The 20,768-nt window shown below is 42.2% G+C and overlaps 1 protein-coding gene across 3 annotated transcripts; it reads right to left on the reverse strand.

The window, feature by feature from the left end:
- Positions 1–4,368: 4,368 nt before the first annotated feature.
- Positions 4,369–17,719, reverse strand: anp32e (acidic (leucine-rich) nuclear phosphoprotein 32 family, member E). 3 transcript variants are annotated; one of them, XM_042012033.1, is made up of 7 exons: positions 17,536–17,719; positions 14,557–14,706; positions 13,228–13,350; positions 12,976–13,138; positions 12,800–12,891; positions 8,248–8,287; positions 4,369–8,157 (listed from the first exon to the last, which is right to left on the reverse strand). In XM_042012033.1, the coding sequence occupies exons 1-7, from the start codon at positions 17,587–17,589 to the stop codon at positions 8,072–8,074; spliced, it is 708 nt and encodes a 235-aa protein (XP_041867967.1). In that variant the 5' UTR covers positions 17,590–17,719; the 3' UTR covers positions 4,369–8,071. The 3 variants fall into 3 exon arrangements, with proteins under 3 accessions (XP_041867967.1, XP_041867966.1, XP_041867968.1); XM_042012032.1 differs by having other exon boundaries at positions 12,764–12,891; XM_042012034.1 differs by lacking the exon at positions 17,536–17,719 and adding an exon at positions 16,727–16,854 and having other exon boundaries at positions 12,764–12,891.
- Between the last annotated feature and the right edge of the window lie 3,049 nt (positions 17,720–20,768).

The raw sequence follows: 20,768 nt of genomic DNA on the forward strand, positions 1-20,768 counted from the left end.
GACAGATGCTACTTAATCCAGGACATTTTGGAGAATGGCCAGCTATCACTGGCTCCCATCACTCTGTTGGATGCTCTTCTGGATCATCAGGCGTATCAGTTATTTCATTTTCTGAAAATCTCTCACTCTCACATATGGTCCAGGGGTCAGGATCAGACTATTCACTTGATCCCAATCTGCAGCATCGTGATGATCCTATGACGCCGTGAAGCCCGAAGGCCCTTCACCACAACTCGCTTGGTGACATCATCAGGAGGGAGAGGAGGTTCAGCAGCAGTTTGTCATCCTGCAGCTCTCGTAGCAACAGAACTAAAAATACTTCCTGTTTATCATCCACATGCAGACACACTCACACATACACGTACACGTCGGAGGGCACTTACTTACATGCACTTCCTAAACCTTAACCTTAACTCGAAGAAACATCTTCATCTTTTGATTTGATTATTGGTTTTTGTCCCAGTGAAGACAGCATGTCCCCAAAATGTGACTGTGTACACAGACATAGGTCCAACATGAGCACACACATACATGATGCCAATAAATAAGGAAAGAATGTGACATCAGACCAACTGTAGTGATAAGTAATAGTGATGTCACTTACCCATCCTTCTGATTGTGTGCCTGCAAGGATGTGCATTTCTGTTATGTGTGCATGCCAGTGTATCTGTGTCTTATAAAAATAACATGACAACCAAAAGTCTTTTAGGTTAAAGACTTTACATTTTTCATATGATCTAAGACACAAGAAGCTGGCACTCTTAACACACACACTTTGCTAGCTCAAGGTTGGACCCCATCTTGCTCCAGTTGCTGCAGATTAGTCAGCTGGACATCCATGATGAGAATCTCCCGCTCCACCATATCCCAAAGCTGCTCTATTAGGTTGAGATCTGGTGACTGTGGAGGCCATTGGAGTACAGTGTACAGTGTTTCTAGCTCATTATCAAGTTCAAGAAACCAGATGATTTGAGCTTTGTGACATGGTGCATTATCCTGCTGGAAGAAGCCATCAAAAGATGCTACACTGTGGTCAGAAAGGGATGGACGTGGTCAGTAATAATACTTAGGAAGGCTGTGGCGTTTAAAATCCCCCACACCATTACACACCACAACCAGCCTAAACTGTTGCTACAAAGCAGGATGGATCCATGCTGTCATGTTGTTTATGCCAAAACTCTGATCCTACCATCTGGATGTTGCCACTTAAATCAAGACTCATCAGACCAGGTAACATTATTCCAATCTTCACTTTTTCCAATTTTGGTGAGTCTGAGTGAACTTCTAGCTTCAGTTTCCAGTTATTAGCTCAGTTATTGACACCCATTATGGTCTTCTACTGCTGTAGCCCATCGGTCTCAAGCTGGACATGTGCATACAAAGATGGTATTCTGCACACCTTGGTTGTAACCAGTGGTTGTTTGAATTTCTGTTGCCTTTCTGTCATCTCTGGTTTGCCCATTCTCCTCTGACCTCTCACATCAAAAAGTAATTTTTGTCCAGATAAGTGCTGCTCACTGGATATTTTCTCTTTTTAGGACCTTTCTCTGTACACTCTAGAGATGGTTGGGTGTAAAAATCCCAGTAGATCAGTAGTTTCTGAAATACTTAATCCATCTGACATCAACAACCATGCCACATTCAAAGTCACTTAAATCCCCGTTCTTCCTGATTCTGATGCTCAGTTTAAATTTCAGCAAGTCGTCTTGACTACATGATGTAATGCATGAAGATGCTCCCATGTAATCAGCTCATGAGTTATTTGTGTTAACACTTTATTGAGCAGGTGTACATAAAAAGGTTGCCGGATTTTTATTTTGAGTTTTTAAGGGATAAAAAAGAAAAAGAAAGGGGAAAAAAAGTCTGGATATGTCTGGCAACAATTAACAATACCAATGCAGTCACGTCTTCCTGTTTTGTAGAGGCAAGAAGGTGGTGGCTTTAAAAAATTTTTGGTACAATTACACAAAAGCTACCCAGCTGACTGCCATGCAACCTGGTGGAAAACTGTAACATCAGTAAAGGAAGAAGCAACAGTATGTTTGATGTGTTTCGGGATAAATTTCATTAGAGATTGTGGTGTGCAGATTTGAATTTAGGGATGTGTGCATTGTGACAATTTGATCACAGAGCTGCAACATCTGCTGGCTAAAGAAGAGATAAACTCTGACCTAGGAATCTGTTGAGCAGCTGGACACAAACTGAAAAACCTGGATTTATGTGTCAGACAGCTTCAGAACAAGAAAGATATTTGGAAACATCCTGTGACCTCAGCTGGAGCTCTCCAAATCGACCTGCTTAAGCCAAATGGACTTTGATTTAACGGGACTTAAAGAATTTGCTTCACATGAGGGTAAAATAATTACATGTATTTAAAGATGTAAAATTATATCCTCACAAAAAGGACCCTCCACAACAGGGAGCCACAATGAATGCCTCCTTTATGGCCTTGTTTTATTGACTTTTAGCCTTCCTCAGCAAATATATCAGCTTCTGATGACTGATTGATCCTTTCACGTTTCTTTCTGAACTCCACACACTCATACTATCACCTCATCCTAAATGACCCATTGATTCCCTGATTGATCGCTGCAGCTGCGGCTCTAATTTCAAACCTTTTCTTGGCTCCATGATTTGCCATTACTAGATATAAACATATTACAGTCATAGTTGCTGAATAAATCTGAGACTTTATCACAGCGTGTCATTCTTCTGTGATCAGCTGACCTTTAGTGACCAACCAGAACAGCTGTAGCCTGCAACTGACTGCTGAATAATGAGCAGTTTGAAGCTTTCTCTCCTGGGAGGCGGTCAGACAGGAAGCTCCCGGGGGAGGCTGCAGAAGGTGGGGGACATGCGTGTAAATGTGTGTGTGGTCGCAGCTGTTGTCTCCATCAAAGAACAATTTATGTGTTTGGCCACGGTTGATCAAGAGGAGAAGAAGAAGAAAGGGGGAGGTGTCAGGGGTCACAGTGTGTATCCTCATTTCACCTTCTTGATTCCTTTACTTGCTCACTTGTTTAAGAGTAACAATAAGAAACTAATAAAGACTTTTATTAGTCCCTCAGTAGGGAAATTTCTTCGTTGCAACAGTACTGGGGCAGTAAGCAGAAGCACACGCGTGATTTCAAACAAGAACACACACAAATAATAAATAATAATATCTACAGTATATGGTCTGACAGGGTGAGTATGTACAGTATATACATATGTACATAAACATGTATATGAATATGTAAATACAGTTTACATGTGCTCATTGTAAAAAGTCTGACAGCAGCAGGAAAGAAAGACCTGCTGTATCTCTCCTTCACACTTTTCTGCTGTAATCAGAACAGAGCATAATAATAATAATAATAATAATAATAATAATAATAATAATAATAAATGTGTTCCAGGAAGGTAACAGATCAAGGAAGGATAAGGCGAACTAACACACATGCATACACGCACACAAAACAGTCACATTGACCTTCAATTCAGGTCTTAAGGACTCAAAAGTAGCTGAAATATTTGCATTTGTAAAATAAAATAAAAAAAAAAAGTCAAAGATCACTTGGAAAGCTAACAGGAGGACAATAGCCCCACCTGCAGGACAAACTGTGAACACACCCAGTTTAAGGAAGGAAAAAATGTCAACATATAAGTTAATATTTAACCAGACAGAAACATGTTCTCACTTAAGCTCTAATTATCAATAATAATAATAATTTAACAATTCACCCAAAATACACAAGATACCACCCACATATAATGTTCTATTTGAGCAGAACGCTTACATTCTTGAACATTATGTCAAATGTTCATTCCTCAATTTATAATAAACGTTTTATTATATATTTCATAATCTATTTGTATCAGTTGCTCTTTCAGTTATTATTAAAATTAGGTGTTCATATCATATCTGTTAATAATTTTCCAAGGAGCTTCATTCATCTGCAGTAGTAGTTAACATCTCAAACTATGGTTTTGTTGTCATTAAGAGCAGCTGTTATTGTAACTTAAGTAACCAATAAACGTTGGTACGCTACCTTCACTTTACCAGGGAATGCAGTAAATTAGCAGAAGTGGAGCTTATCTAATCCTGATTGATACTCACCTGCTATGATGCTTAAATGGTTGGAGACTCATGTTGTTAATGGGCTTCATACCAGACAGGCTGATATGCTGAGGAAATCTGGCTTAACTTAGTTCAATTTTACTTATGAAAATACTTTATGAAAATAATTTGACTGTTTTGACAACATTCAGGAAGCAGGAAAGAGTCACAAAATGTAGGAACAGTAAAATCTTTTCTATTTCTAGTCTTTGTTTTCTACAACATCGTGATATTTGATCTCATGGGAACAAATAATCAAACTCTTGATGCTCATTTTGTATTTTTTATTCAAAACCCCTGAACATGTTTTAGTTACACCACAAAAAGTCAAACACAATTTTTCCCCCAGAGGGGACGATGGAGGGCTGACGGAGGATCCAGGATGATGGGTTAAAAGGGGTGTCTACTATTACATCACTGCAGAAAACTAGAGAAAAAAAACTGTCAAAGGTCTTGGGAAATCTGTAACTTAACTCGATTCTATTTACAATATTGCCTTGAAAACCAGAGTAACCCTGACCTCAGCAGGTCTGACAGATATGACTTTTTTCCTTTTACTCTCTGAAACACAACACACCAGTTAGCAAAAGCCCTGTGTCTGTTTTATTTCTCTCTGTCCTGAATTCTTTACTGGTTTCTCACCCAGAAATAAGTGAAGACAACACTAAAATCAATTTAGTTATCAAGGAACCAGTAAAACATCTTTAAAGCCACTGTGACTGTGTGGGGACCACCCGGTCAGGTGAATTAAAAATTAGTCACGATCACACAAAGACACATTTTCCTATAAAAACCATCACACGGGTGCATTTTAGTTGCTGTGTTGTTTCCAAGAATGTAAAAGTGAGAAAAGCTAAAAGTTGACAGCAGTTAATTAAAATCAGAGCTGTGCAGAGACCTGCTGACTGAACAGGACACATCAGGAGAAAAACGAACCTGGACAAATAACATCTATACGTCTGATGTTTTTTTTTTTTTATTTATTTAATTTTTTAAATAATTTTATTTATTCATATTTTGCAGATTTATGTTTCTGCGTCTGCACTTGTCAAATGTTATTTGAATGAATGAAGTCACTTATTTTCCATCCTGGTTGGGTTCAGTCCACATGAACACAGCAAGAAGTAAAAAACTTCTGCTTACAAGGCTGCAGAAACAGAGCAGCAACACATGAATCAGATGAGATGTGAGTGAACCCTGTTTCTGACTTTAAAATGAGATGAAAAAAATGTAAATGTGAATATGAAGACGTTCTCATTTCTCTATTTTGTGCATGTCCCTTTGAGCATCAAGTTTTTTTTAACATAACTGACATTTTAACCAGGAGCGACATATATAACATTGTAAAGTGGCCTGAAAGTTAATATGTATATGTGGTCAAGATCGTTAAATTGCTCTACCAAAACAACTGGTCGATGATGGAGAGACACTGCATGTTTAATGGACATCTAATTAAACAGTGCTTTCCTCCTTTCTTCGGGTTTCTTTCCCATCTCCCGTGTTTGTGTGTGAAGTGGAAGAGACTAAGAGGTGAGGAAAATAAATAAGGATGCACAAACTGAGAAATTAGAATAGGAGGAAGGGTAGCCTCCATGTCCCAGGATGCAGTGCAGACCTGGTGACTTCAGGTGATTTCTGACAGCTCAGACATTTCAAAGCTGGTAAAACAAGATGTTATGGCCCCAGCTCAGGATCTTCTAGCCAGATCACAGGCATAGTCACATATTTTGCTAAGCATTTATCTAAATTGTGAAGCTAGTAATCAAAATATGAGAGGATTTCTAAACTTAGACTGTAAGCTTAAATTTGGAATCTAAATGTTGCCTGTTGAGCATTCAAAGTTTTTCTTGACTAAAAACAATGAAATTTCTTTCTGTAAAATTGTGACTTTTTGACTCAATATTGAGACAGAAGACACCTGAATGCACCCCCGGCTTTGGTCTGTGTAAAAGTAAACTGTACGGTGGTTTCAAGCGGAGCCCGAGCTGCGACACAGCAGCGGTCCGAGCATTTCGAAAGGAAGGGCAGTTTGAAGATGAGCAACTTGGTTATTCATCAAGCTAAGAATTATTGACAGCCATAGATCAGTAAACACATAAACAGAAAATAAAAGAACACATTAACCAAAACCAAACAAACAAAAAACCACCCACAGAGCTAATACGTTCACCCCCTCCCCCCGAAAAACCCTACATTAAATCAAACACACACTGGAACAATATCATAACTAGGATCTCCTTTGTGGACCTGAGCTAACTATGAGTGGGTGGAGGCGGCAGAGTCCATGTAATCCTCAACAGAAAAAGGGCAACTTCCCTGACAGGTTGCGAGTTGCTGAAGTGGAAGCTCTCCTGTGTTAGGGCCTGGCAGAGTCCAGAGACTGATATGGCTGCAGTACAACCCAGCTTCTTATCCTTGGGTCTATTTAACAGGTGTTAATCAGATTTGGAGCACATGCTCTGTCTTGTTTGAAGCTCAGGAATTCAGAGAAAGACTAAATGGTCAACTGGAGGCTCCTGAGAACTAATTTGCTTTCTGTTCACCTCTGATGTTTAAAAGGTAAACAAAGAAAAAACAAAAAAAAAGGTAAAAAGCAAAAGGTCTTGACACACCGGAAAGATGGAGGGGAAACTTGCAGGTTAGACTTCCTCCTTAAGGTGCAGATGCAGACCTCGATGGTTTGTCTGGGCCAATTTAAGGTTTCCAAGCCAGTACATCTGGCACAAACTTTGCCATTTGCGAAGCAGGAGGTCTGCAGGGCCTTCTCTGACATCTGCATTCCTTCACCAATTACTGATTGGGTAGAGACTTCTGAATTATACTTCTGTTTCATGAATATATAATAGATCTGTTTTGAGGAACAGCATCAGGCTTGTAAGAACACACAGATCACATTTTCTGTCTGACATTTTTATGTTATACCACTAACATAGGTTCTATTCTTGCCATTCTGAAGTTGCATCACAGATCAGCTTGTACCCAAATCATCACACGAAGGAGCTGCATGCGTCTGCTTCTTCATCCACAAAGCTCCAATCTGCTCATTGATGTGGAGATGAAAACCACAAACTGGCCTGTAGCCTGACAGCGATAGTTTCAAACTAAACCTGTGCAGACAACAATTCCTGATATGTCCCAGTGTGCTGCTACACTGCGGTTCGATTACTGACCAAAAACTCAGGATGGTTTCAGGAACAGATGGATGATCAAATCTCAGAGGTGAAATTCAGGCTCTGTTTGAACCGGTTTCTTCCATTAACTTAAATGTGATCACGCAAGACCACCAGGGCTTGATGGAGAGGGGGGTCTGTGTGCTGTGAAGTAAATCTGGTTGCTTGTAACTTGACAGCATCTGCAGCACCACTTAAGATATCATCAGAAACTGAAGGAACTCAAAGCAGTTGTGTTTTTTCCCAATTGTTCAGAAGCCGATGTGGGACGAACAGATCTTGAATCTTCTCTGGATGTTGGCAGAATTTTACATCTGCAGGCCTATTTAGTACCAGCTGGAAAAAAAAGTTGTCCCTGAAGCTCTTTAAGAAAAATCAACCCTTTTCTTGGTGGATTTCTGTGCTTGAAGACACAATGAACAGATTCAGATCAGTAGAAGCTGCAGCAAACAGAGGAAGATCCCAGAGCCAAACTTCAGCCGTTCCAGATGTTCAGATGAGGACCAGAGTTCAGGATGTGGAGAGGAGACAGACTTACTGGACAGACAGTTTGATCCTGAACCAGGTTTTAAAGGGAAACGTCTGGAGTCTTTAGCTGGAACCGACAGGTAAAGTTCAGATAAAATCTTTCTCTGTAAATCTCATATATTATCTAAAAATAAACAAGTGATTCTATTACAAACGGAAACTATCTCAGGTCACAGAGCCACGGCTGCTGTTTGGTGGAGGTTTGGGTCCGGAGGAGGACTGAGACGGACAGAGACGGGACAGGATGACACACAGGCGACAGTCAGCTGGAGGACTAATCGTCTTCATCGTCATCATCCTCTTCGCCTTCGTCGTCTACGTCTCTCTTTCTCTTCTGTCCCTGAACACCTGCCTGTTCCTCTGCAGAGAAAGACCGGCCCAATCACAGCCTGTACAATACCGCTGGGTTTCAAAATCAATATCAGCAGTAACATTTTAACACATCCTCACCTTCCTCCTCTGCATAGTCATCCTCTTCGTCATACTCTTCCTGTGATGAAGCACAGACAAAAATGAGAAGACAGGCAGATGAACTTCAGCTGAGGATGTCTTTTTTTAAATGTTAGAGAAATTTGTCCATTTCTGATTGGAGGACACTAATGACGTTCTACGGATACTCAACACTACATGAATGTGACCAGGCCAACGTCCATCAGGCCGACTCTGACAACTGCTTTTAAACGTGTGTGGTGTATAAAAAATATACATTTACAACATAAATAAAAAAAAATAAATTCCACCTATATTTATTATAAATTACCATATTAACCTAATATAACTACAAAGAATTTTTTCTTCTGCTTAAAATCTTATAATTCAGACTCAAATTGTCAAAATATATTGTAATTTACAGCTGATTTATAGGAAAGTAGTAGGGCTGGGCAATATATTGAGATTTTCAAATGTATCGAGACTTTGTCAGACGCAACATAGAAGGAAGGAATAAAGTTTATATCGAGATAGCTTGTTTTGAGTTAAAAGCATCTTATCTTTTGCACTTTGCACAGCTGTATTTTTTTGTTATGGTCATTGAAAATTATTTTTAATTTATTTTGTTTTAGGAACATTTAATTTAATATAAAGGTACTTTAATTTAATTCAGCTGTTTTAATGCACATGTGCTGCTGAACCTTAATAAAAGTATATTTAGCACTGAAGACTGTAAATTAGAACTGTCTCTTTGGTTACTTGACAAAAAAAACGTATATCGAGATATATATCGTATATCGAGATTCAGGTAAAAAATATCGAGATATAAGATTTTGTTCATATCGCCCAGCCCTAGAAAGTAGGCAGAAAATTTAATCCACAGACGAGGTGCGGCTCAAATCACCCTTATGATGATGAATAAACAAGGACCAAGGTTTCCCTTGCCCGGACATGGGTCACCGGGGCCCCCCGCTGGAGCCAGGCCTGGAGGTGGGGCACGCAGGCGAGCGCCTGGTGGCCGGGCCTTTGCCTATGGGGCCCGGTCGGGCTCAGCCCGAAAGGGAGACATGGGCCTCTCCTCCCGTGGGCTCACCACCTGCAGGAGGGGCCATATGGGGTCGGGTGCATTGTGAGCTGGGCAGCTGCCAGAGGCGGGGACCCTGGCGGTCTGATCCTCGGCTGCAAAAGCTAGCTCTAGGGACATGGAATGTCACCTCTCTGGCGGGGAAGGAGCCTGAGTTGGTGCGCGAGGTTAGATATAGCTGGACTCACCTCGACGCATGGCTTGGGCTCTGGAACCACTGTCCTCGAGAGGGGCTGGACCCTCTTCCATTCTGGAGTTGCTCCCGGTGAGAGGCGCCAAGCTGGTGTGGGCATGCTCATTGCACCCCAACTTGGTGCCTGTAGTTGGGGTACGTTGGACGAAAGGGTAGCCTCCCTCCGCCTTCGGGTAGGGGGACAGGTCCTGACTGTTGTTTGTGCTTATGCACCAAATAGCAGTTCAGAGTACCCACCTTTTTTGGAGTCCTTGGAGGGGGGGTATTGGAGAGCACTCTTTCCGGGGACTTCCTCGTTCTGCTGGGGGACTTCAATGCTCAAATGGGCAATGACAGCGAGACCTGGAGGGGCGTGATTGGGAGGAATGGCCCCCCTAATCTAAATCCGAGTGGTGCTTTGCTGTTGGACTTCTGTGCTCGTCATGGATTGTCCATAAAGAACACCTTGTCGAGACATAAGAGTGTCCACATGTGCACTTGGCACCAGGACACTCTAGGCCGCAGTTCGATGATCGACTTTGCAGTCGTGTCGTCGGACTTGTGGCCGCATGTCCTGGACACTCGAGTGAAGACAGAGGCGGAGCTGTCAACTGATCACCACCTGGTGGTGAGTTGGCTCAGATGGTGGGGAAGGATGCCGGTCAGGCCTGGTAGACCCAAGCATGTTGTGAGGGTCTGCTGGGAATGTCTGGCAGAGTCCCCTGTCAGAAAGAGTTTCAACTCCCATCTCCGGCAGAGCTTCAACCATGTCCCGGGTGAGGCGGAGGATATTGAGTCCAAATGGGCTGTGTTCCGTGCAGACGCAGCTGTGGCCATAAAGTCGTCGGTGCCTGTCGTGGCGGTAACCCCTGAACACGTTGGTGGACACCGGTAGTAAGGGATGCCGTCAAGCTGAAGAAGGAGTCCTATTGGACCTTTTTGGCCTGTGGGACTCCAGAGGCAGCTAATGGGTATCGGCGAGCTAAGCGGAGCTAAGCGGAGCGCAGCTTCGGCGGTCGCTAAGGCAAAAACTCGGGCATGGGAGGATTTTTGAGAGGCCATGGTGAAAGACTTCCGGACGGATTCTGGTCCACCATCCAGCGGCTCAGGAGGGAAAGCGGTGCTCCGTCAACACTGTGTACAGTGGGGATGGGGGGCTGCTGACCTCGACTCGGGACGTTATGAGGCGGTGGAAGGAATACTTCGAATACCTTCTGAATCCCATCAACACGTCTTCTGATGAGGAAGCAGAGTCTGGGGTAGGTGGTGCTGGCTCTCCTATCTCTGGGGCTGAGGTGGTTAAAAACCTCCTCGGTGGCAAGGTCCCAGGGGTGGATGAGGTCCGCCCAGAGTTCCTTAAGGCTCTGGATGCTGTAGGGCTGTCTTAGTTTACACGCCTCTGCAGCATCGCGTGGACATCGAGGACAGTTCCCCATGACTGGCAGACTGGGGTGGTGGTCCCCCTATTCAAAAAGGGGGACCGGAAGGTGTGCTCCAACTACAGGGGGAATCACACTCCTCAGCCTCCCCGGTAAGGTCTAGTCAGGGGTGCTTGAGAGGAGGGTCCGTCGGATAGTCAAACCTCGGATTGGGGAGGAGCAGTGTGGTTTTCGTCCCGGTCGTGGAACAGTGGACCAGCTCTACACAACTCTTCGGGGTCTTTGAGGGGGCATGGGAGTTTGCCCAACCAATCTACATGTGTTTTGTGGATTTGGAGAAGGCATTCGACCGTGTTCCCCGGGGACTCCTGTGGGGGGTACTCTGGGAGTATGGAGTGCCGGACTCGCTTGTTCGAGCTGTCCGGTCCCTGTACGACCGGTGTCAGAGCTTGGTCCGCATTGCCAGCAGTAAATCAGAATCGTTTCCAGTGCGGGTTGGACTCTGCCAAGGCTGCCCTCTGTCACCGATACTGTTCATAACCTTTATGGGACAGAATTTCTAGGAGCAGCCGAGGTGTCGAGGGGATCCGGTTCGATGGCCTCAGGATTGGGTCTCTGCTCTTTGCGGATGACGTGGTTCTTTTGGCTTCATCGGGTCATGATCTTCAGCTCTCACTGGAGCAATTCGCAGCCGAGTGTGAAGCGGCTGGGATGAGAATCAGTACCTCCAAGTTAGAGACCATGGTCCTCAGCCGGAAAAGGGTGGAGCCCTCTCTCCGGGTCTGCGACAGGGTCCTGCCCCAAGTGGAGGAGTTTACGTATCTCGGGGTCTTGTTCACGAGTGAGGGAAGGATGGAGCGGGAGATCGACAGGCGGATCGGTGCGCCATCTGCAGTGATGCGGACTCTGCATCGGTCTGTCGTGGTGAAGAGGGAGCTGAGCCAAATGGCAAAGCTCTCGATTTACCGGTCGATCTACGTTCCTACCCTCACCTATGGTCATGAGCTGTGGGTAGTGACCGACAGAACGAGATCGCGACTACAAGCAGCCGAAATGAAAGGGTGGCCGGGTTTTCCCTTAGAGATAAGGTGAGAAGCTCGGTGATCCGGGAGGGGCTCAGAATAGAGCCGCTGCTCCTCCACATCGAGAGGAGCCAGATGAGGTGGCTCGGGCATCTGGTTAGGATGCCTCCTGGACGGTTCCCTGGTGAGGTGTTCCGTGCACGTCCTAACGGAAAGAGGCCCCGGGGAAGACCTAGGACACGCTGGACAGACTACATCTCTCCGCTGGCCTGGGAACGCCTCGGGATCCCTCCGGATTAGCTGCTGAATGTGGCCGGGGAGAGGGAAGTCTGGGTTTCCCTGCTTAGGCAGCTGCCCCCGCGACCGGATAAGCGGAAGAAAATGGATGGACGGATAAAAAAAATGTTCATATCTTATAATACCAAAAGAAATACATGCTGTGTTTAAACAACTATTCAAGAAAAATACCTCTCCCTGTATTCTGTTCTCTGGGTCATGTGTCAGAGGCGGCCATTTTGGTGCTGAACCTGGTCTAGTTCACTGTCACACCTTAGGTGAATCCATCAGACCAGCCAGAGAACTGAACTTCCTCCAAGTCTTCTTAAAAGACTCACTTCAGAATCAAATTCCAGACTGTCAGACAGCAGCACCTGATCCAGATCAGATCTGGTGGAACTATTAAAGTTTGCTAGAGTTACTATAGAAACTACTGATCAATAATAATCTTCTGAGAAAAGAAAAGATCAAAGCTGTTTTTTTTCTCACAAGTATCACTCAGTATGTGGTCTAGACTCTGTTCTCTGCCTGGCTGAGCACAGGTGCATGATGGGATGGGGACTTGCCGTGGATCTACCTGCAGGCTAAAGCCTGAGTTGCCCACCTGATTGACCTGGTTCACCTGAAAGCTCAACCCCACCTCTCCTCCCTCTGAGCCAGCCTCATCCTCCTCTTCATCCTCCTCTTCTTCATAATCGCCGGTTGGCCCTGCCCCCTCCTCACCATCTTCATCTATAAACACATATGGCCATCATTCAGAAGCTTTCACATGTTTACAAAAAAATAGGGTAGAAAGTCCAGAAATCAGTGCCCCACCATCGTCATCAGCCTCAGAGTCTGGGGCCTCATTGTCCTCCTGGTCGAAGCCATCCAGGTAAGTAACCTGAGGAAGCAGCTCAAACACACTCTCTCTGTAGTCCTCCAAGGATGTGATCTCGCAGTTGAACAGGTCCAGACTCTGCAGACTTTTCAGGTTTTGCTGCAGCAGGAAACAGCATTTTAGCATTTCTGACAATCTACTGTCACTTCTTTACAGTTTAAAAAACAGAAGAAGAGTCAATGACTGACCAGCGCCTCCACGGTGCTCAACTCTTTTATCTTGTTCCCGCTCAGGTTGAGGTAGTTCAAGTTGGGACATTTCTCCGCAAGAGTCTCCAAAGACCCTGACAGGTTGTTGTCACTTAGCTCCAACTGTGGAAATAGTCAAAGTTTTTATTTATTTATTTTTAAACACTGTCTTTTATTACAATGCAAAAAAAAGGTCAAGGATCCACAGTATAATCCAAGAGACGGTACTGTATTATTACAAAAACAACAGAAATAAACGAATACTCTCTTGCTCTTCTTTTAAGATCTGGTGGACACAAATGCAACCGAGTCATTTTGCGGTCTAAATGCATATTTACAGACAGAATCTTTAAGTTTCATCACCTCCCTCTAAAATTTCTTTATCTTGTCACATTCCCAAATTTAAATTGGTGTTGGCTGTTTGGGATTGGCCTCCTTATAGGCTGTGATCCAGTCCCACAGACCCAAAGTCTATTTTTAGTTTTGCACTCCCTGTATCTAGTTTGGCTGTTGATATCCTGTCAGAATCAGATACCAGGTAATCGTAGGAAACAGGAATGGTTAGTAGAAGAGTCAAAACAGTCAACAGAGCAAGCAGGAGAACCATCACACCAATCAGAACAGTCCTCTGTCTTTTTCAGTAAATAACTGTAAATGACAAGTAGTTCATATAAAGTGTCTTGATCTTCCACTAATGCCTAGAACATAACATTTATTGATTGATTAACTAAAGGCAGTGAAGATGCAGTTTTCAGCTCAGTTTTCTTCATCGGAGTTGGGTGAAGTGATGTAATGTGCTGCAATGTGTTGGTCAGTTTGGTTGCTTGCTTTTGTTTTCACTCCAGTCTGTCTGCAGTAGCTAACCCAGTAGCTAACTTAAAGCAAAATAAAGGGCTGCACACAGGCTCTCCACATACAAACTTCGCTCTTCTTGCTTTGGTTTACATGCCTGTTTATAATATTTGGTTAGAATTTATAACTTTAAGAGTGTTGACATTATAAAGCTCTACATAGCCACAGGTCTTTTGTGATTATCAAAACTCTTGGTCAGTCACAGTTCCTACTTGAAGTATAATCAAGTAAAAGCACAACAGCAACACTTACTGGACCACAAGGTGTCCCACAGTCTCTTCAGCACATATATAATTCAACCAAGCTTTATGTTTATTTCCCTGACTGCAGAGACTATCTTTCCACATAAAAACAAACAATTAACTAAGAATATTGTCATGATAAAAATCCCAAAAACAAAACCAAAGAATCTGCAAAACACAAAGTTCAGCACCTGGAGCTCCGTTCACCGAAACCTGGCAGCCAAGCAGAGCTTACCTTACGTAGTTTGGGCAGTGAAGGCAGCTTTGTCAGTGAGCTCAGACCCACGTTGACCATACTAAGGAACTCGAGCTCTGTGAACTCATCCGTCAGACCCTCAACTTCCCCATCAGCTGAGCGACTGTTGTCCACCACCAGCTCCACAATCTGGTGAAAAGAAATAAAGCAGTGCTCTGGATGGCTGTATTCGAAGCAACTGGGCATTTTAATTCCATTTCATCCTAACCTGCTGTTCACTGAATGTCCATCAGATGACAGCAAAAACACAAAGTGACGTATGTAAAGGTATACTTTCACCATAATGATGAAGAACACTAAATAATTTAAAACGCTTAACAACAATTGATTCATGGTTACTGCTTGTCTTCTAGGTGACTGATTAATCTGCTGCAGCTTTTAGCAAAACTCTAACCTGAAGTCATTCTGCTGGATTATCCCAACATTTTCTTACAGGAATGACTAAATAATATTTATTGCAGCCCTTACACAGACAAGAACATGTTTTGTTTTATCAAAGCTCCAAAAGGCAGTTATGTCCTCATTGCTTCATTTATTGACTGTTTATTCCACCCAAAGAGTTCAAGTATAAATAAATAATTTCATTAATAAAGAGCAGAAATTAATAAATTTGTTCTTTAAAAAGGATTTTAAAACATTTATTTTTACATTTACTTCTAATCCTTTCAGCATTTCGTATATCCATTTGCCTTTAGTTTTGTGGGTTTCCTCATTTTTGTATTGACGTTTTTTTCTGGACTTCTAGACTCAATTGTCCCACTTTTATTTATTTCTGTCTATAAACAAAGTAGAATATCCACGACTAACACAACATTAGCAGTTAGCTGAAAGACTTGCCTGAAAAATGAACTAAACGGTATTTGATTTATCCCCAAATGGATGTTATATTGGAATAGTAATGATATTGAGGAAAAATGAATAAAAATAATAAGATAATGTTTCTGAAAATCATCTGATCAATTGTTGGAAACATATAAATCCAGGATAAATAAGCAATAAAAAAGGTATAGTAAAGTCAGTCTTTGTAATCTTTGCTTAACGGGAGAAATAATAAATAAAACAACCTTTTAAAATCACATTTGCAACACATTCTTAAACTAGTTATATTTACTTGAACATTTTTTATCCTCCTTACCAATTATGTGCAACTACGGTGAAGTTAAAATGTTAATACTTTACTTTACAATTAATTGAAATGGAAGAATGTAATATTTAAAATATTTGCATTGTTTGTTTTATTCAATATTGCTACAACAAAAAGAAAAGAAAATCTATAAAAGGAATAAACAGAATCCAAATATTCGCATGATACTGATGATAAAATGGACTGTGTTGTGGTATGCCATGCAAACTGATGGTTGCTTCTATTTCCCAGAGTTCCTTTGCTCTTCCTGCTTATATAACCACAAGAGCTTCAGTAGACAGCATCAGCCTGCAGCTCCACCATCTCCACTGTGACTGCGCAGGGTTTTAACCCTCTATAATCTGCATTCAGTGTGGAGGTGCTGCTGCAGGAGGAGGAGAAGGAGGTGGAGGAGGAGGGGGTTTCTATACGTCCGCCATCTGCCGGCTTCCCCCAATTCATAAAACATGAAAGAAGCGTTTCATTTGCTGAAGTGAATTAAGTTAGAGTATTATTTAACGGGAGATAGGGGTTATATAACACATACACACACGCGCGCGCACACACACACACACATGCAGCATGGAGTCGTGTTGTATAGAAATGGACGACACAACCTGACACGTCAATTACACCGACTTCGTAACTGCGGCCATATCGTCCATGTACCAATGCTTAACAGAGGTAAACAGGATAAACTAGTAACCAGTAATCTGGTTAAGTTGTGTGAATCTATTCGACCAGAACCGACAGAAATCACCTTGTCATCTGTGGTACTTGAAAGCCTGGAGTAACGTAGTCTTTCACCGTTACGACGCGGTTATCCCTACACCGAACCCTCGTTCACACCGTAACCGCGTTACGGTAATGGGCCACGGCGTAACGCAGCATTATCAGTGCTTTTAAAGGTCATGCAAGTTAAAAATTTCGTCGTTATAGGCCATCATACCAGTCAACACGACAGCTAATCCGCTTTCTAAAACGGTAAGTCGGTAACGCGTTACTGCTCCAGTATGTATGACCTACCTCAGTGCGCCACCGAACTGGTTCGCACCGAAATGTCAGCAAAAGCCAAAAAATATGATATATTTTATTTTGAATACATCTGGGCACAGTGTGAAGTGACGGGACACGGTTAAAAGAAGTCTGCTGTAAGACGTTTCCGTCGAAGTTTGAACCGCCGGAGACTTAAAATGTCCGCTCGTGGAGGAGGACGAGTCTATAACCGACTGCTGAGTTGTTGTTGTTGACGTGCTTCGTTTAAACAGAAGATGAGCCCGAAACAGTCCGGTGGTCACCTGAAACCCTCCGCACTAACCCCCAACAAACACCCAGAAGTATTGTTTTTATTAATTATGCTTTATATCGATGTCCTACTGTTAAAGCTGAGCAGCTCCGAGCCGCTGGGGAAGGCTGAAAGTTAAACTTCGCTTGGTCGTGTCCGTGACGGTGTTTCAGTTATCAGTTAATAAGTGTTGATCGACTCGGTGTGTTAAGGAGCGTAAATCGACCCCTAACTGGTGCATTTTACAGAATAATTTGAACCTCCGTGAGAGACGGGATTTCACTGGAAAGCAGGAGGGGGCGGGCGGACGGATGAAGCAAGCCCTGAGATGCTCCACATCCAGCTGAATTCGGTTATACGAGATGGGGCAGCAGATCAGACTGAGAGTTGATCGATATTTGCGGTTAAGCAGCCAAATTTCCGAACACAGCGATGTGAGTGGGGTTTAGAGGGACGGAGGGGAAGCAGCCAGCCTGAGCTCCGGGCGCACATCACCTCGCGGATTATTTCAGACAACAATTAACATATTATTAAAGTATAAGTAACTTACCTCTGCTGGACTCCGGTTCCGCAGCTCCAAAGTGATTCTCTTCTTCATGTCCATATTGATAAATATGGTGCGGTTGTTAAGAAGCAAGCGACGTACAGTTAAGAAAGTACCGGGGATCAGAGCGGTGGTTGCCCTCCTCCACTGACCGCAGTTTGCCTACTGATCCTCCATGATACCTCGTGCCCTTCCCTCTCCACTACAACCCCGCCCCCCGGCGCACAGGGTTGGCCGTGTTTATGATTGCCGCCGCTGATTGGTCAATGGACACGTCAATCATTACTGATCGGATAATAATCCACTAACTGGACAGTTGGATCCCAAAAGCCACAGACAGCCGCGCGCATTCATATGGGAGTTGTAGTAATGCAATAGAAGCAGAAATTAGTTTCTTATTTTACCCTTAAACGCAAAAGCACAGCTCATCTCGGCATCAGTCATTAAAGAGTATTTTACGCTTTGTGTTTAATAATTTTTATATGTGATGATGTTAATCTGTTTCTTTCACAAAAAAACCTTTTAACTTAGGATTTTAGTAAAGGTCAACATGAGATATGAACCAGAACCTTTAACCCAAACTGTAATAAGCCTTAAGTCATCAAGTTTTCATATGGTAAAATATCAATCTTTCTATTTCAGACCAAAATATAAAACAAAATATCTTATTCTATTTTGTAAATGCATATCTTTACGTAAAGCTGTTTATCACAAAGTTTATTTAAAAAGATAACTATCATAAGTTAAAGCCAAATCAACAAAATGTTTGCATATTTGCAACTGCAGTGGCATAATAATGATAAAAAAAAAAGATCCTGATGACACTAAATGTTTTAGTTCTTCAAAGCCTCACAGTGGTTCAAATACTATGGAAAGCTGTCAAACTATGTAAGGTGTGGTCAGTGAATGCCTCATGCATATCTCAGCTATTGCTCCCAAGGCATAAAAAAAACACAAGAAAGATGTTCATATTCCAAAAAAACAAGTTTATATTTTAGATTACCAATGCAGGCAGCCATTATCATCATCATCATCAAGAAAGCAATCAGGTACAGTTAAAAAAATACAACTTTATATGTACATACAAAAGGGTTGGCTTCGCTGAGGTTATAAAAATAACTATAACTTAAATGATGCTGAATCACAGAATAAAGGAAAAAAGGAAGGGCATGACAGGTAGGTGAGAAGATACAGGTAGGCTAAAAAACAAGCAACCAATGGATATCAGCTCACAAGCAGCATCAGTAACTGGTTTCTCATCAAGGCTGAACTGGGCCAACATGTGAGAGCCTTTGTGTTTCACCTTTGACTGGATTGTTAACTGTAACCTGCTTCACAGTGTCATAGGGAGGGGTACTTGTAAAGGTTGTAGTTTATATTGCCTTGTTATGACAACATTAAAAAGGGACATTCATTTTAAGCAGTGATTAAGTCGAGAGCAAAACCACAACTAAGACTTTGAAGTGCTGGACCTCTGACACTGGTTTCTTCAGCATTGTTAAACAAATGACATTTTTTTAAAACCCCACAGCGCCTTGACAGGTCATTCTGTTGCACTTTGTAGTAACAACCATTGCATTATTGAAAAAATATTTTTATTTATATACTTTTAACCTCAGCCGACAGGCATTATTTGGTATTTAGACATTGTCCCCAATTCATGAGCTGATCTGTGGCTGACGTGAAAACCAGATAGTAAATTGGAGAAACTACTGCAGCTGGGAAGGCTCCTGACATTAGCTCCAATTCAGAAAATGAAAACTTCCTAATATTAAAATGTTGCAGCAGTGCTCTCTGATTGGCTGATCATCGACAAGGTTTAGCAAAGCTGACAGAACACATGCTGGTTTATAGTTTTCCAATGAATCGAGGTAACACTGGAAGTCATCAAGTAACTTAAACTGACAGGATCATCGTTTTGCTTGGATATTGTGAAATGTTGATGCAGCATTAGTTGTCAGCACTATTCTATTGACACCCACTTACAGTCCTGATACCCTACAACTGAAAGATTAGCTGATTCATCGGGGTCAACACAATAATGTAAAGGCAATTCATGGTTTCTTCATCTGCTTGACTTTGAGGCCTGCTTTATGTAAATTTCATCATCTTCATTAGTCCCTAAGGGTCCACCACTTCCCTCTGCAGCCAAGCGCATGTAGTCCAAATATTTATGACCACACATACTTCACTGCGCCTAATACACATCCCTGAATCAATCTCCTCTCAGATAAACAGCATACCAAAAAAAAAGCAAAATAACAACATAGGACGCTTGCTTTGAATAAAGGCTTTGCATGAAAATTGCCATTATAAACACTTTAACAATGTACTGACAGGGTAACTTGCACATGAATGGAAGCTTTGGTGCAGCTGACCCAAATGGCATGTATGGGACATCTGCACGAGTCCCAAACCACTTATCCAGCCTTCCCAATGTTTCCTGTTTGATTCAGTTATTTGGAAGTCTGAAGAGTTAAAGTTTCTAGTAAAAAAAAAGGGCCTAGAGTATTTAAAACCATTCTGTGCATGTACAGGCCAAGTCGTTTATATCCATTCAGCTACTGCAGTAGATGTAATGTAAAATAAAAAATACTTTAGCACAAGTCAAAGTGTTTCAGACGAAGCGTGAAGATAATGCGACTTTTTTTTTTCTTTTTTTTAAACGTGTAACATGCACCTCTAGAAGCTGTTGTGTGAATCTTAAGTTTAATAAAAAAAGTTTAGGAGGCATTTTTCAAAAAGCTGTTAAGGCCATCGAGGCCCTATAAGAGGACAAATGAGCAGCAGACAATCTGGTATTCATGAGCTACATAAAGGCTGGACATCCAAAGAGGAAAAGTAGCATATAGATCTGGACATTGTTGTTTTCTGTTATGATGAACCCTTTTTGGGTTTAAACTGTTCCTTGGTGGAAAAAAAAATGTTTGAAGAAGTCGCCTTTGGTAACCTGATTTATTTATAGCCTGAAAATGACTAAAAATAATAGAGATAATGATCAGTGTTTGAAATAATTAACAGTCCAACCTAAATCTAGGCCCATTTGGCCTTGATAACCACCTGATGGAGGAAACACAGTTGATTTTAAATAATAATTTTCATCACTTCATGAAATGATGTTTTCTGTGACTTTCCAAACTTCAGATTCCAGTCATTAGAAGGATTCAGGGAATAATGAAATTCAGTTTGTCAACTGTTAGACCAACAACAAAAACAAGAAATGAGTCACCAGGCATCAG

This window comes from Melanotaenia boesemani, chromosome 17 (assembly GCF_017639745.1).
Source record: "Melanotaenia boesemani isolate fMelBoe1 chromosome 17, fMelBoe1.pri, whole genome shotgun sequence".
In the NCBI taxonomy this organism is placed as follows: domain Eukaryota; kingdom Metazoa; phylum Chordata; class Actinopteri; order Atheriniformes; family Melanotaeniidae; genus Melanotaenia; species Melanotaenia boesemani.

What these genes read in the sequence shown, in the direction of transcription:
- anp32e (XM_042012032.1), bottom strand. Translation starts at nt 17,589, where the DNA reads ATGGACATGAAGAAGAGAATCACTTTGGAGCTGCGGAACCGGAGTCCA. An exon ending in CACTGCCCAAACTACGTAAG is followed by an intron (nt 13,351 to 14,556) that starts GTAAGCTCTGCT and finishes CTATTTCCACAG; the next exon opens with TTGGAGCTAAGTGACAACAA. An exon ending in TGACTATGCAGAGGAGGAAG is followed by an intron (nt 8,158 to 8,247) that starts GTGAGGATGTGT and finishes CTTTCTCTGCAG; the next exon opens with AGGAACAGGCAGGTGTTCAG.